The sequence below is a fragment of the Gopherus flavomarginatus genome, chromosome 7 (assembly GCF_025201925.1).
Source record: "Gopherus flavomarginatus isolate rGopFla2 chromosome 7, rGopFla2.mat.asm, whole genome shotgun sequence".
Classification (NCBI taxonomy): Eukaryota; Metazoa; Chordata; order Testudines; family Testudinidae; genus Gopherus; species Gopherus flavomarginatus.
Genome location: NC_066623.1, coordinates 1,717,203 through 1,733,398, shown reverse-complemented (window position 1 = coordinate 1,733,398; position 16,196 = coordinate 1,717,203). Strand labels below are relative to the sequence as shown.

Here is a 16,196-nt window from a genome sequence, read left to right as displayed (position 1 = left end):
GGACCAGTGCAGTACAGTTCTCTACAGCACCGTAGCTGGAGCTCCAGTCAGCCTAGGGGTAAATGTCCCAAGCGACGGGACTTGCACCCGTTCCCTGGGGAGACGGTGCAGCAGCCTCATGCAGTGCTCAGTGTCCCCTTTCTCACTTTGGTCCAGTGACTCCTAGCGCAGGGTTTGCACCCATCCAGTAGTTGCTGACTGTCAGGAAGATTCCACACTATTTCTGCAGCAGGGAGGTGTTGGAGGTATAGCAACGTTCTGGGGGGCTTTGTTTGGTTCAGACAGAGCAGAGACTCTGCACTTGTACAGCACCAGCACGGTGGGGTCCTAGGCCATGACTAGGGCTCCCAGGTGCTACGGCAAAACCACTAGGTTGTAATGATGCAAAGGGCGATGGAAGGTTGCTACAAGACAAGGATGGGGGATTGACAGGAAGTGAGGCTGCTCCAATGGAAACAGCATAAGGAGAGGGGAAGCCACCTTTCAATCTGTCCCCAGCTGGGATTTGAGAGGCAGGGCTGCCTAGCGGTAAGGGCACTGGCCCAGGAGACCTGGGTTCACTAACCTGCCCTGCCACAGACTCCCCAGCTGACCCGGTGCAAGCCTCTGAGTGCCTCAGGTCCTCACCCATACAGGGGGCACGAGTGGCTCCCTATGGTAATGGGGCCGAGGCAGACAGGTGTGAAGCAGGAAAGCTGCAGCTTTGTTACAGGATAACTGGGCTTGTAGCTTCTTTCCTGGCATCTAGAGAATCTCTTTAGCAGCACCAGAGCAGATCTGCCCCCCTCCCAGTTCGCAGAGGTGCACGCACAGTCTGGTCAACTCATTGCACCATGAACCCACAGCAGCCAAACACAGACAGGGTCACTCCAGCATCCCTCCCAGACCCCACATGGATCCGTGAGGTGGACAAATAGCCATACGTCTCTGTACAACTGCCAACTGAAAAGAGCTTAGCTCCAGCCGGGGCTCCACAGCTTTTCTGCCATGGACAGCCAGGAGCTGGCTGGGTGGTGACTACGGTGTGTCACGCAGCTACTCCAGCCAGGATGGGTCGAGCTGCCAGCTGACCTTGTCCCCTCTGGCTATCTGGACAGCAGTTGGCAGACAGGAGCTCTGGATCCTTCTCGTAAGCTGGAAGCAGGATGGTTGTAAGTCTGTCTGAAGCTGCTGTGGTGTTGTGTGTGTGTGTGTGTGTGTGTGATCACACAGTGAGCATGGGGTGAGTGTGTAAGAGGTAGACTAGGTGTGCAGGAGATGCATGAGAGAGAGAGAGAACCGTCTTGTATTTATCAGGCTAATTATTTCCCTGAGTGGATCCATGACTAATCCTGCGAAGGCAGCTGGTGAGCGCGGGCCAGGAACACAGCCCTGGGCACCTACTTTTGGTTCTGGATGACAGGGATTCTGCATGTGTTGGCCTGTATCTATCTGGGTCAAACTGGAACGCCCTGGCGCAGTCCCACGCAGCCTGCTGCACCTCATCCCGACAGCCATTTCCCGTTGGCCCCGGAGACAAACTCACCCCATCATCGTATGCGCCACAGGCTTCCATGGGGATTGTGCCAGGAGATTGGGGCCTGAAAGTGATGTCAGTAGGGTTAATCCTGATTTACACCACTGCAAGTGAGAGCAGAATCTGGCCCATGATTTGCATCTCAATAGCAATTCCTTTCCCCCGCCCTACCACAGCCTCTGGTGAGTGTCGCATGGCCCTCCTTTGGGCCCGACTGTGCCAGTGTCTGCAAAGACAAGGGCTGATCGCAAGAGCAATGTTACCCCTGCCCTCCTGGCCCCAGGCGCTGGGTAGAAAGGTCTCTGCGCTGGCTCTCAGCCCATCTCACTGTCTCTCTCCTTCCTGGCCAGTGGCAGCGGATCCTAGAAGCCCAGCTCACAGCACTGGATGAGAATTCGGCTCTTGCCTAGAACGCACTGATCAGGCTCGGCAGCATGGACTTCGTGATGAAGCAAGCGTTAGGGGGTAAGTCTGCTCTTCGTATCCCCCCGGTGTGCCCTCCTGGCTGGGTGTCTGGGAAAGGGCCCCGCACCCAGGAGAACATGGCCTAGAACAGTCTCTAGTCTGCTGCCATGTGGATTGTAAGTCTCTCTCTGTCTATGTGGCACACAGGTGCCAGGAGCCGGGGTGCCAGATTGGGGTAGGGAGCTCTCCCAGGGGAGCCGAGCCGCACCTCTTGTCCATGCACCAGCTCCCCAGTCTCTCTCGAACAGCAACTGCCCCCCTGTCCCCAGCCCCACCCTGACTCCGCCCCCTCCCTGCCCCTGTTGGATCCCTCCCCAAATCCCCGACCTGGCCCCGCCTGTTCCCCGAGCGCACCGCGTTCCCCCTCCTCAGCACCTGCTCAGCACCCACCAGTTTTTCCCGCGGGTGCTCCAGCCCTGGAGTCGGCGCCTCTGAGTGCTGCTACTTCCTTCCCGTCCCGTGGAAGAGCCAGGAGCAGGACCACGGGCACCAGGCTTGTGGGGCAGGAAGTGCCTGGACTATCTGGGGAGCCACAAACCCTCCAACCCAGCCTGCACCCTGCTGCAGCAATAGCCCCTCTCACTCGCCCTGGGAGTCCGGCAGCTGGACTGTGCTGGGAATGGAGCCTGCAGCTTTGTAACCCCTGGTACAAGTCACAGGCGATCCCCAGGCAGGTAGGCAGGGGCTGGGTGTTAGCCACGGATTAGCAGAATGGCTAGATAACGACAGGCAGGCAACAGCGTTAGCAGCTGTTTCATACTCCGAGCTCCTGCATCACACTCTGAGGGCAGGGAACGCCCAGTGCTGCCAGGTGGGGCCGCTAGCCACAAGGATTCCCTGGGCCGCCAGCCTCAGGAACTGGCTGGTGTTTTCCCTAGTCACCCTGGCTAGTGGAGCTGGTTTGTGTTGGGGTCCTAGCGAAGGGACTTGCCTGGCCCCTGGGACTATTGTATCTTAGCCCCTCCCAGCCCTCTGGAGAGACAGGCCAGGGCTTTTATCCCCATTGAACAGATGGGAAACTGAGGCACGGGCTTGCACACGGTACCTCAGGGTGCAGATACTTGACCTTAGTCCCACTGGGGCACCTTCCTCTGAGCAGCCCCTGGCCGATTGGGAATTACTGGCTTCCTGGGGTCACTGTAGCTTTACGGTGATGTGAAGGGTCCTGGTGAGGTGGCTCCCTTCCCCGTGGGGTCCCAGGAGATTAACTAAACTGAGTGGTTTGCAGAGCCCAAGGCCCTGGCATGGTGAGTGATATGGGCAGGGACGTGGGGCCAGCCCCCCAGGTTTCTCCAGGAGAACAGCAGGGCACCTGGCACCGAAGGAGAGTGCAGTGACGCGGGAGAGCAGGACTCGGCAGCAGAGAGCAGCCAGTGGGCGAGGGGCAGAGGAGAACTACGGACACGATGGCGGGCGGCAGGTGTCTGAGCAGAAACGGCCACCCTGCTGCCCCGCCCTGTGGGGAAAGCCCCCCGCCGACAGTCCGGAGATCAAGCTCCCTAGGACAGCAGAACTGGAACCCATGGAGTCCAGCACCTTCTCCCCACAGCGAGCTCAGCCCCAGCCCAGCCCCCAGGCCACTGCCACGTGCTGCCCTCCTGGCTCTAAGCTGGGCCACTGGCCTCCTGGCCCCATGAGTGCTGGGAGACCCAGCCACAGACGCCCTGGGCAGATCCCATTCTCCAGGTCTCCCTGCGCCAGCTGCCGTTGTGGGCTAAATCCAGCACGGCCGGCGAGGCTGCTGGGCGGTGCGGTAATGAGGGACAGCCGGCAGATACGGCAGCCCCGCATGTGACAGCTGCCGTTGTGGGCTAAATCCAGCACGGCCGGCGAGGCTGCTGGGCGGTGCGGTAATGAGGGACAGCCGGCAGATACGGCAGCCCCGCATGTGACAGCTGCCGTTGTGGGCTAAATCCAGCACGGCCGGCGAGGCTGCTGGGCGGTGCGGTAATGAGGGACAGCCGGCAGATACGGCAGCCCCGCATGTGACAGCTGCCGTTGTGGGCTAAATCCAGCACGGCCGGCGAGGCTGCTGGGCGGTGCGGTAATGAGGGACAGCCGGCAGATACGGCAGCCCCGCATGTGACAGCTGCCGTTGTGGGCTAAATCCAGCACGGCTGGCGAGGCTGCTGGGCGGTGCGGTAATGAGGGACAGCCGGCAGATACGGCAGCCCCGCATGTGACAGCTGCCGTTGTGGGCTAAATCCAGCACGGCCGGCGAGGCTGCTGGGCGGTGCGGTAATGAGGGACAGCCGGCAGATACGGCAGCCCCGCATGTGACAGCTGCCGTTGTGGGCTAAATCCAGCACGGCCGGCGAGGCTGCTGGGCGGTGCGGTAATGAGGGACAGCCGGCAGATACGGCAGCCCCGCATGTGACAGCTGATGTTTCCCACTGACTTGCACTGATGTAAATGACTGCACTGGAGTGGGGGCAGGGCAGCCCCAGGCCTCTCTTTCCCTACTCGTCTTCCTGCCTCTCCCAGTTCTGCCCCTCCTGGCGGCAGCAGGGGATGGCACCAGACAGCTGTTGGAGGGGGCGTCTGCTTCGGGAGCCCTGAGGCCGCAGCCTTGCTCCCCTGCCCATGCTGCCTGGTGTGTCCTGTGCAGGGGCCACCAAGGACATGGGGAAGATGCTGGGTGGAGAGGAGGAGAAGGATCCTGACGCGCAGAAGAAGGAGGAGGAGCGCCAAGAAGCCCTTCGCCAGCAGGAGGAGGAGCGGAAGGCCAAGCACGCCAGGATGGAGGCCGAGAGGGAGAAGGTCCGGCAGCAGATCCGGGATAAGGTGGGTGAGGCGGGGCGGAGGGGCTGGAGTGCGTCTGTGTCACACAGACTGCACCCAGCCACAGCCTGATGGGCCCGTGGCCGAGTAGGGGGAGCCCTGTGCGGAGTGGCTGGGGCCGTGGCAGAGCCAAGTAGAGAGGGACTCCCTGCCCTGAGCAATCATGGGGCCACTCCCTCCTGCTGCTGCAGAAACACCCTGGGGCTGGCTCAGCACCCACCTGCCCCTCCCAGAGACAGTCCCTGGACTGCCCCATGGAGCGGGGCTGGGGTAACTCCGGCTCAGCCAGACATGGCAGTTCTGCAGGAACCTCCTGTCACGGAGTGTAGGGGAGACATGGCCCTGCACCCCCGGCTTCCTGCGGTTCACCAGGACTCTCAGCCAGCCAGTAACACAGAAGGTTTATTAGACGACGGGAACACAGTCCAAGACAGGCCTTTCCGGTACAGACAACAGGACCCTTCAGTCAGGTCCATCTTGGGGGGCCCCAGGGAGGCCACAGCCCTGTCTGGGCTCCCCTCCATTTCCCAGCCAGCTCCAAACTGAAACCCCTCCAGCCGTCTCACTCAGCCTCCCCCTGGCAACTGCCCCAGCCTTTGTCCAGTTTCCCAGACAGAGGTGTCAACTGGCCCCCAACCCCCCACCCCACCCCGGTTCTCATGTTACGTGTATCTCAGGTATCCTCTCGTCCCCAATGCAGACAGTCCCAGCAAAACTCCCCTGCAACCTTCCCAGGCCAACACTCCCCTCTCCCTGCTGCGTCACAGGCACCCACGCAGAATTCAAAGAAAACATTAAGAACATTCCCAGTTCGTCACACCTCCCATACTACACCCATGAATGCTGGTCGCCTTGTTCGCCCCCTCCTGGCGCTGTGCTGAGCGTGCTGCCCATGCTGCTCTGGGCGCCCGTCGTATCCTGTTCTTTCTCCCAGTCCCGCCTGCGGCTCTGAGGCCAGTAGGTTTGTGTTGCAGAGGATGGTGGTTTAGGGCATCTGGGCTCCATCAGTGGATGGAACTGCCTGGAGCTAGGCAGGGAAACTGACCAGGCTAGTTGCAAAGTGCAAAAAGCAGAGGAACTGTGCCCTGAGCTCTGCGGGGTGGGGCAGAACCAGCCTCCAGACGCCCGATGCTCAGCCCCCCCGGGCGTGGTGGGAGCAATAGGATTTTTCAGTGGGCACAGAGGGGAGGGCTTGCGGCTGCAGGGATTTCACCTGACTGCGTAGCTCCCTCTGCATCCCAAGGGCGGCGACATCCACCTGTAATGAGAAGGGTGGCGGGTCCCATGTCGATAAAGGAGACGGTGTGTCCTGCACACGCTGCATCAGGGAGGCCGTGGGGAGCAGAGTTCTGTGGGCTGGATTGCTGACTCCTTGCCCAGGGTCGGCCTGCTCCCAGCTCATCTCTTCGCCAGTGTGCTGAGCTCCAAGGGAAGGCAGTGTCCTGTGCTGTGCTCGCTGCCACAGATCCTGGTGCTGGGCGCGCTGCCCAGGTTTAGGGTTCGGGTTTCCATGCCATGGCCAATGCCCAGGCCTAGGGATTCTTGCCTTGATTCTCAGCTGGCTGCAAGGGGCTGGCTGCGGCCAGGGCAGATTGTCAGTGACTTGCCAGAGAGATTTGCCTGTCAGCTGCACTGGTGACAAGGCACATGTTTTCCAGCGTTGCTCTGGCCGGGGGGAGCTCTGCCCAGCTCTGCTTCCAGGGAGTCAGGAAGGGGAGGAGGCTGGGGACTCGGGGGCAGGGGGAGGCCAAATGGGTCATTTCCCCTCTATGCTGCGGGTTCCAACCTGCCCCAGGTGGGCAGGGAGTGTTACTCCCAGGGGTGGCCCATGTATGCAATGAGCTTGCTGGGTCTCAGCCCAGTACTTAGTTGAACAGGCTCCCCCTCACCAAAGAGCCACATCCCCATCGGCACTAAGAGGCAGCCTGAGCAGAGAGGGGGAAGGACAGACTGGACCATGGAGACACAGTTCCCATCTCGCCTCCGACGGGGGCTGGGCTGAGAGAAGTGGGTCACTGACCTCCCTGGGCCTGTTCTCCGCCTGGGGCTTTGCACGCTGGGGAAGGCACTTGCTGAGCCCTCTGCGGAGGGCGGAGGGGGAGGGCGGAGCTGGGGCACTGGCGTCTGACAGCCCATCAAACCCGGTCCCGTGGGGTCCCTGGCCCAAGACGTGTCTTCAGAGCACCTGAGCAGCTGGCAGCTGTTGTCAGCGAAACGCTGGGAAATTACTGACAATTCCCTGGGGCCAGGCAGACTGTACGTGAGACCTGGCACCCGCCCTGGCCTGTCACCCCCTGCCCTCCTCTGCACAGAGCGGGACCCTGCTCCAGCACACAGCGCTTGGCACATCCAGGGTCTCACACACCCCTCCGTATACATCCCCATAGTGTCCCCGCCATGTTCTCACACCCACTGCTGTGCACACACTTGCTCCCACAGTGCCCCCGGGCACACACAAAACCCAACTGCCTACGGCCCCCTCCCTGGCCCGCCCAGCCACTCGGAGCAGGAGCCCTGGATGCTGCTGCCTTTGAGTCTGGATTTGGACACAGCCAAGGCTCGGCCCCTTTCTCACTGGCGACACCGTGAGAGACGGCAAGGCCTGGCTGGGGGAGAAGCCGCCCCAGAGATTCTCCCCTTTCACAAGGTCTCTGAAACTCCCCCCGCCCCCGCTACGTGCCCCTCCTGCTGCTGCAGCAGGGGATTAGCTTGGAATGGGGGTGGGCGGGGGGTGGTCCTTATCTCCCCCGCCTGCTGCAAGCGGCCGCATGACAGCCTGGCGTTGTCTCTCCCTATCTGCCATCTTTAATAACCCGCCGAGGAGCAGATAACGCGGCCGCATCGCGCCAGGCGCTGCCTCGGCCCCAGCACTGGGAAACCCGAGTCTAATCACAGACGCTTCCAATATCCTGTGAGCCGAGACAGATGAGAACAGGAGATTTCAAGCAGCGGGACCTGTGGGCCCCAGGCAGGCGGGGCTCTGCCAGCCGGTTCGTCCTTTAGCCATGCAAGCTGTGCCATGCCTTTGCGGGGCCAGAGGTGCCCCAGGGCAGCAGGTGGTGGCGCTGGGGATGGGGAGCCTGGTCGCTTTGGAAGCTGAGCCTGGCTGTCTGCCCCAGGCTCGCCTGCGTGTTGGAAATGAGGAGAGGACGAGTGGCTGTGATGGGCTTCAGCCCACACCTGCCCCAGGAGCCTGGCAGGCTGCCTGCACGGCCCGGGCAATGTTCTGGGCACCGCTGCTCACGGGCTGGAGACAGTAGCACCTAGACACCAGGGTGGTGGTGTCACGGAGTCACCGGGCGATGCTCTGGAACTGCTCCCCACCAAGCCAGTCAGGACTCTGGGGAGCCTCCTCTCCCTTGGAGCAGACTGTCTTCGGGGCAAGAAGCTCACACATCTTCACCTCCTGGGTCTCTCCTTGGAGCATTCAGCATGTGCCCCTCCGTGCGCTTCCCACAGCGAGCCCACCCAGGCGGGGTCCTGGGGAAGCCACAGGGTCCTGCACCCCCACTTTGCAGTCAGACGTGACTCTCAGCCAGCCAGTAAAACAGAGGTTTATTAGATGACAGGAACAGGGTCTAAAACAGAGCTTGTAAGTACAGAAAACGGGACCCCTCAGCCGGGTCCATTCTGGGGCCCAGCGAGCCAGACAACCCCATCTGCCCTCACTTCCCATCCCCAGCCAGCTCCAAACTGACTCCCCCTCCAGCCCCTCCTCCTCTGGGCTTTGTTCCTTTCCAGGACCAGGAGGTCACCTGATTCCTTTGTTCTCCAACACCTTTAGCATCCCCTTGCAGGGGGAAGGGCCCCAGCCATTAGTTGCCAAGAGACAGAGTGCCAGACATTTATGTGCACTGGCCCTTTGCTCTGCAACAATCTCTCCCCCTAGAGACTTAAGAAATGCATAGGGGAAACTAAGGAACTCACACAGTATTCAGAGGAAACATTACGAACAGTCCCACTTTGTCACAGGTGGGCATTAGAAACATGACAGACCAAAGCACATCCTCCCGCCTGCCCCAGAGAGGCAGGCAGGGTAGTTGGCTGGGTGGTGAAGGAACATGGGCCTGGCCAGACACGTGCCCAAGGCTGGCTCCATGGCAGTGCCAGGCCCCCTTGCTGTGCTAGGCTCTGTCCATTACCTGCTGCAGGCCCACAGTCAGGGGCGTGTGGAGGGTGTCAGCAATGGATGGGAAGGCTGGTCTCGGCTGTACAGCCCCGCAGAGAGGTGTGCAGGCACTCACAGCACGGCACATGCTGGGGCAGGCCAGTGGCTGCAAGCCTGGCCCCAGAGGAGAGGGGGGCCCCCCGCAGCCTGTTCCCTATGTGCTGCCCCGCCAAGCGCTCAGAGGCCCAATCTGTCCCTGCCCCCGCAGTACGGTCTGAAGAAGAAAGAGGAGAAGGAGGCGGAGGAGAAGGCGGCGATGGAGCAGCCGTGCGAGGGCAGCCTGACGCGCCCCAAGAAAGCCATCCCAGCGGGCTGCGGGGACGAGGAGGAGGAGGAGGAGGAGAGCATCCTGGACACGGTGCTCAAGTACCTGCCCGGGCCCCTCCAGGACATCTTCAAGAAGTAACAGCCCCGCGCCACCCACCCGGGCCCGCCCCCACACACCGGGGTGCACTAGGCTGGGGGAGGATTTTCATTTCTTTTATTTCATTTGATTTTTGTTCCAACTGTTTCGAAGGGAAGATCCCAGATGTGTCCCCTGTGCCCAGAACCCCTTGCTGCTCCAGTGGGGCGGATGAGGCAACCAGACCAAAAACCACCCCCTGCCTGCTGAGCTCCGGGCAGCTAGAGTCCCAGGCTGGGCACTGCCAGGAGTCCTGGGCTCCCCCTTCCTCCCTCGCCCCTCAGCCATTCGGAGCCAGAGTTGTGTTGTGCCAAAGTGCCGGCTGGCTGCTTGGCAAATCCCCCCGGGCATAGGGGGGGGCGAATCAGGACCAAATTCACTGCAGTAACCTTACGTCGGGCAGAGCAGACGGAAGGGAGATGCAGGGCTCTGCCCGCTCTCCATGCCCCCTCCCTGCCCTTCACTAACTTCAGACATTCCTCGGGCCCATGCTGCCTGCCTGATTCCAGGGCTTAGGGACATGCGGGCAACAGGAGAGCAGCCGCAGGCTGAGGGCTGTTCCCCCCACACCCTCCGGCCCCGCCTGGAAGCAGCTCAGGGAGCAAAGCGACCCCGGCCTGCTCCAGCTCTCCAGCTGGCGGGCGCGGGTGTCCTGCCAGGCCAGATTCCAGGGGCTGGCGCAGAGGGGACATGGTGGGCTACAGGGCTGGTTCCCAGGGGCACCGCCCCACGGCTCTGCCCCCCGCTGCCCTGCCCATTTCTGTTGCCTTTTGTTTGAGCTTCAGGAAGGAGCTGTTGGGTCCAGCCCCTCCGCTGGTGCTGGGCAGCCACACGCTGCCCCTTGCCTGCCACAGCAAGCGCCGGGGATGGCCCTGGAGCAGGGGCTGCGGGACACAGAGGGACGCGTGGACTCCCCAGACAACCCTGCCCCGGGGCAGCGGGGAGCTTGGTGGGGTGGCTGGAAGGAAAGACAAAGCCTTCCTCGCCACTCTGCCTCTGCCCCAAACCCCTCCGTGGGCCCAGGCGCAACCCCAGCCATGCCTGTCCCCTGCACAGCCCAGCCAGGGGGTGGGGGCATCCCTGGCCAAGCTCGGCTCTTGGGGGGTCAAGCCAGGCACCCTTTGCCATATTCAAGACCCTGCCCCTTAGGGCAAATGGTTGGGGAGGAGATTTATTAAAAAAACAAGGCCAGAGCTGGGCCCAAGGAATGGGGGCTTCCCACCTCCCCTCCCAGCCCTGCTGCCTGGGGGGGTGGGGGGAGGTCTGGGTCTGGGGACGATCCTGGCACGTTGCCAGAGGAGTTTAATGTGGGGCCTGAGCCCAGAGGGCAGACCCAGCACTTAGCCCTCCCGGCGCCCCCTACTGAGTGATTCCCATTATGGCAGGGCCTCCGGGGGGTCCCGCTCAGCCCACTTCCCACCCTGGCACTCGCCCACATTCCTGCTATGCCCATCACTGTGGTATCTGGGCACCAAAGCTCTTCCCCAGCCACCCTCAGGCACCCGTGCCCGCTGGCAGACCCCGAGCCCTGGCTGGAGGCACCTGTCCTTATGCAGCGCTCAGCTGGTATCTCTGGCTCATGTCTCCCCCCTCTGGGCTCCGAGCCTCCCCTGCATGGCTCCAGGGAGCCCCCCCGGCAACACCCGGGAAACCTGCCCTGGCTCTTCCCTCGACTACAGCCCCAGCCCGCCCAGGGACACAGGCAGCTTCTCCAGCCCGCGCCAGGCAGAGCCAGGTGGCTGAGGGCTCCCTGCCCAGGATCCACCCCCCCAGTGCTGGCGCCGCCTCAGGCCTTGTTGAGAAGAGGGTAGATCATCCCCTGAGGCGGGTTCAGAGGCCTGGGGCTTGTCTCCTCTTCCCAAAGGGGTTTCTTTGCTTGGGAGGAGGGGTCTCGATTGCATTCCAGGGCTCCCATTTTCCAGGGGTTTTGTTTTTGCCTGCGGGTTGAGTTTGAGAGAAGCCACAACGTCTCCCTCCGCATCTGTGTCCTTCTCCGATAGTTAAAGCCATATCAGTTAGACTGCAATACTTCAGCGCACTCCAGCGAGCCGCACCGCCACGCTCCGAGCCTGTGCAGAGGAGCAGACCCAGGCGGGAGCCCCCCGACCTCCAGCGTCCACGTCTCAGGCCACCCAGTGGCCCATGTGTGTTTGTGTAACGGGGTAAACACCCCAACCCTCCCATCCTGTCTGCTAGTCACCGCACCAGATGGTCACCGCATGGCCCAGGGGACCCCAGTGCCGGGCAGGGTGATGGGGAGTGGCCAGGGGCCCAGGACTAGGAGGGGAGGGCACTGCGCAGGGCAGTGGCATCTGCATCCAGGGCTGACAAGAGCAGGGGGATGGGGGACAATTGGGCTGGGGGCCTGAGGGTGGGGGGGGGGGGAATGTGACATCTGTGTAAACAAAGTGAACTGGGAGAGGGTAGGGCTGCAGTGACCATGTGGTCCCAGCCCCCTCCCCTCCATGTCATGCGATGGGCCTGCCCATCACGCTTTGTGCATTGAGGCACCATACATTGCAGCAGTTGCTGTGTGTTTTCCCCACATGCCCACAAGGCGGGAGGGTGGGGGTCACCTGCTGCGCTGCCCAGGGCTCCCCCCAGCTCATTAGCTGACGCTCCCATGGCTGATGTCTGCCAACCGCAATAAACACAAATTCTACCATGGGGCAAAGGGCTGATAAGCCAGACCCGGCTCCCCCAGGGCGGCCTGCGTTTGGTTTATACTTTTACCACTAGACCGAGAGGTCTGCACCCCTCTGCAGAGGAAGGCGATAGGAGCCGGCAGTGCATCTGGCTGCCCCTGGGGTCCTGCTGGCCTAAGCAGCTGCTCTTCACGGCTTGGTGAAACGGGGCCGGCCAGCAGCTCACAATGTGTGCGCCAAAGGCCAAGGCCGTTCAACTAGGGTGGGTAAGTGAGGCCCCTACACACACCCCACCCTGCTCCCCAAAGGGGCTGCAGGCCCAGGACACAGCAGCAGGGTTTCTCCTGGTTGTGCCACAAGGATGTGTCAAAGGAGAGAAGTGCCAATCTTTGTGTGTGTGTGTGTGCACGTAGGTGCAAATGTGTGTACAAATACGGCGGTCTTGGCGCATTACCGCATGCATGTGCGCCTACCCGCGTGCTGTTTGTGCCTGAGCAAGGGGGCAGTAGGCATGCGTCTCTGTGTCGGCGTGACTGTGTGTGTGTGTGTGCGTGCGTGCGTGTGTGTGTGTGTGTGTGCTCATGGCTGGCTGGGTGACTGAGTGGCTGTATGCATGCGCACGCTTTGTTTGTGTTCCTGCCCACTGGCCGGGTGCAGGGCGTTCCCTGGGGCCTGACGGCCAGCAGCGCATCCCTGCGTCCCCAGCTAGCCTCGTGCATCCCCAGGAGCTGCCCTGCCCCAGGCGGCTGCGGCTCTCAGCGCTCGCAGCACCACCAACCCTGTGGCTGAGCCCCGCTCACATGCTCTTTGTGGGGAATGTAAAGCCCTGCACACTAGCCCATCAGCCTGCTTGATCCATTCTGCCCCATCCAGCCCCCTGGGCTTCCACAGCCACAGCACGCCCTAGAACCCAGCTCAGCCCCCCACCCACCCTGGGGGCTGGCAGCTGACTTAAGGAGGGGGCCAGGCCCCCCCAGCTGGGGAGGGCTCTGGGGAGCACACTGAATGCAGAGCACCAGGGAGAAGGGCTCCTTCAGTTGATGGATGTGTGCCCCTGCAGTGACCCCCCCAAAAAACTACACCCCCTCTTCAGCCACCAACCCCCACCTCCCCACAGCCACCAGCTTCTCAGCAGAAACTCATGGGGCACAGAAGGGCCCCAACCGTTCCCTGCCCCCGATCTCCTTGTGCTCACACCTGCCTGAGAAGTGCTCCTGGGACAGGGGCCGGCCCAGGCAGGGGTCCCTCGCCAGCCATGCGGTGACCATCTCACTCCAACTAGTCTTTGAAGAAATAATAAAATAAAGGAATTTGTACATTGCCCCGCGTCTGCTCCGAGTGTGCTGCGACCCCAAGCTGGGACAGCTCCTTCTCCCCCTGCCCCACCATCCTGTGGGCCCAGCACAGCCAGCACCTCCACTGCCGGGGGCACCAAGGGCTCCCAGCGTTCTCTCCCGGACCCAGACGGGAGTTGCCTTGCCGAAGGGGCCACACGGCTGGGCAAGGTAGGGCAGCAGGACAGGGAGCAAAGCAGAGCTGGGGGAGTCCAGCCTGAGCAGCTCCAGCATGGGCGGGACTGGGGGTGGGGGACAAAGGGCCAATTACAGGGCTGAGGCAGGGGGTGGCTGAGGCCTGGCACTCTCATCACAGGGCTCCCACTAGGGAGGTACCGCGACAGTGAGGCAGGGGCAGAGAGGCTGGCTGGGGAGAAAGGGCTGCTCCCTCCTAGCATAAGCTGACAGTCTGGGGAAGTGGTGGGGGCGTTGGCACCGCTGCCCAGGGCTCTGGGACTGCCGCCCACCAGTCCTGCAGTGTGCCCATATGCTGATCAGCTGGTGGGATATGCAGGCACATCTGTAAAGTGCTGTGGTTACAGCTGGGAGCTATTGGCCCGTGCACAGGGCAGGCAGCCAGGAACTCCGGGCCTGTGCTCCTGGCTCTGAAAACGCCTCTCCCGTGATCTTGAGCAAGTCACCTCTGGCCTCCCTGTCTCCATCTGAAAAACAGAAGGACTCTGGCCAGGCACGTGAGGTGCAAATCACCATTGCTAGGGCTGGAGCCTTGAAAAGCAGCCCCTGCAGTGAATGGCCCCCAGCTAGGCACAAAGGGCCAGATTGCTAAAGGTGTTTAGGTGCCTAGCAGTGCAGGTGGCCAGCTAACGCCCCGAGCTGGGTGAGTGAGGCCAGGTGATGGGGCTCTGAACCTGTTTGCACATGTAAATTGCCTTCTTAAAGGTAGTAAAACATGCAGTTAGGGGCTAGGCCAGGAGTAGGCAACCTACAGCACACATGCTGAAGGCGACACACAAGCTGATTTTCAGTGGCACTCACACTGCCCGGGTCCTGGCCACCGGTCCGGGGGGCTGTGCATTTTAATTTAATTTTACATGAAGCTTCTTAAACATTTTTAAAACCTTATTTACTTTACATACAACAATAGTTTAGTGATCTATTATAGACTTACAGAAAGAGACCTTCTAAAAACGTTAAAATGTATGACTGGCACGCGGAACCTTAAATCAGAGTGAATAAATGAAGACTCGGCACACCACGTCTGAAAGGTTGCCGACTCCTGGGCTAGGCCCTTCTGAAAACTGTCACCAGATGCCCAGGTGCCCGACTCCCCGTCGGGGAAAGAGGGGGCAGGGGAGATAAGCTGGCAGGGGAGGGAGAGGACAGGGGCTGGCAGGGCTTCCACTGGAAGTTTGGCACCCAGGCACTTCTGAAAATCCCCCCAGCTGCATCTTTAGGCACCTAAATACACTTACAGACCTGCCCCGAGAACTCTGCACACACCATCAGGTGCCTGGACGCTCAGGCGTGGATGTCAGCAGGCCTCTCCCCCCCTCGGCTCATTCCCCCTGACTCCCAGTGCACGCAGCATTGCTGCCAGCTACGCATGCAGAGGCTCCTGCATGCAGAGTTTCACAGGCAACTCTGTGAGATGCTTTTCTTTTTTGAAGTATTCGTGGCCCTGCCCTTTGGGCTGCCTCTGCTTCACGGGACCTCCCCATCTCAGGGGGTCAGCGCCTGCCATAGCGGGACACCTACACCGCAACAAAAGCCTCGGCACCACTGCGGCTGGCCCAGGTCAGCTGACTCAGGCTCATGGGGCTAAAAATTGCTGTGTGGCCATTTGGGCTGCGGCTGAAGCCCAGGTTCTGGTTCCTGCCCCCAGCGCAGAGTCCCAGGGCCCAGGCTCAGGCCCAAGCCCCAAAAATCTGCAGCCCAAGCTGTGCCAGCTGCAGGTGTTTAACTGCAATGTAGCCAGAGCCTCTGAGGCCCTCCGGGAGATTCCCTCCTGCCCCCACCCCACACCCATTCGTACTTGCTCTGACCTACCAGGACCCATTGCCAAGCAGCGTGGTAGGACTTGTAGCTCTGCCCAGGAGCTGACCCTCAGGCTCTTCAAGAGCAGATGATTCCCAGCATCCTGGGCTGCTCCGCTCAGCGAACTTGGCCAAGTGGAGCACAACCTGCCAGCGCTCAGCCCCAGCCTGGCAATGTTGTGCCAACAGCTATGCAGCAAGCTGCTCCTGGCACTCTCCATCCCTGCAAGCCACTGCCAGGCTCACCCTGCACAAGAAGCTGTGTGGGAGCAGGGCATCAGGGTTCCCTGCTGCTGCCCTGCATCCAAAGGCACCTGCATTTCTGTGCCTCCTGGACTGGAGCCTGCCGGGGACAGCACTAGCTCCTCGCTAAAAGCACGTCACTCCAGACACCGACATTCTGCACCGGGAGGCTTAGCCCGGCCCCATGAGCATATCAGCCTGCCTCTGGGATTGTAATGGAGCACCCAGGCAAGCAGCTGCCTTCAGCATCCTTCACTTTGCCAGCACCTCCCCCTGGGCGTCACAGCACTGACCTGCAGACTGACCAGCGGAGGTGGGCTCCTGTGAGCAGGTGCCACCTCCCAGCACTGTGCCCACTAACCCACCGCCAGGACTTGCCCCCCGGAGGATGGAGAAGGCTGGGACTGGCGTTCCCCCTTTCGCACAGTGCAGAGGTAAATAGCAGAGTTCCCCAAGGGTCTGTACTGGGACCGGGGCTGGTCAATGTGTTCATAAATGAGCTGGAAAAAGGAGCAAACAGTGAGGTGGCAAAATTTGTGGATGATACAAAACTACTCAGATAGTTATGTCCCAGGCAGACTGTGAAGAGCTACAAAGGGATCTCACAAAACTGGGTGACTGGGCAACAAAACGTCAGATGAAATTCA

General features: G+C 61.3%; 2 protein-coding genes across 4 annotated transcripts in view; one reads left to right on the top strand and one right to left on the bottom strand.

Moving 5' to 3' along the window:
* Positions 1–12,542, top strand: part of CPLX2 (complexin 2) — a 73,521-nt gene extending 60,979 nt beyond the window's left edge. For all 3 annotated transcript variants that reach the window (XM_050961814.1, XM_050961816.1, XM_050961815.1), the window contains 3 exons: positions 1,867–1,981; positions 4,590–4,765; positions 9,139–12,542. In XM_050961814.1, the coding sequence (XP_050817771.1) occupies positions 1,951–1,981; positions 4,590–4,765; positions 9,139–9,336 (405 nt within the window). In that variant the 5' untranslated portion in view covers positions 1,867–1,950 and the 3' untranslated portion in view covers positions 9,337–12,542. The remainder of the gene's footprint in view (positions 1–1,866; positions 1,982–4,589; positions 4,766–9,138) is intronic.
* The window catches only part of NOP16 (NOP16 nucleolar protein), a 141,578-nt gene that overhangs the window by 57,152 nt on the left and 68,230 nt on the right, over positions 1–16,196 (bottom strand). The gene's annotated exons all lie outside the window — the stretch shown is intronic.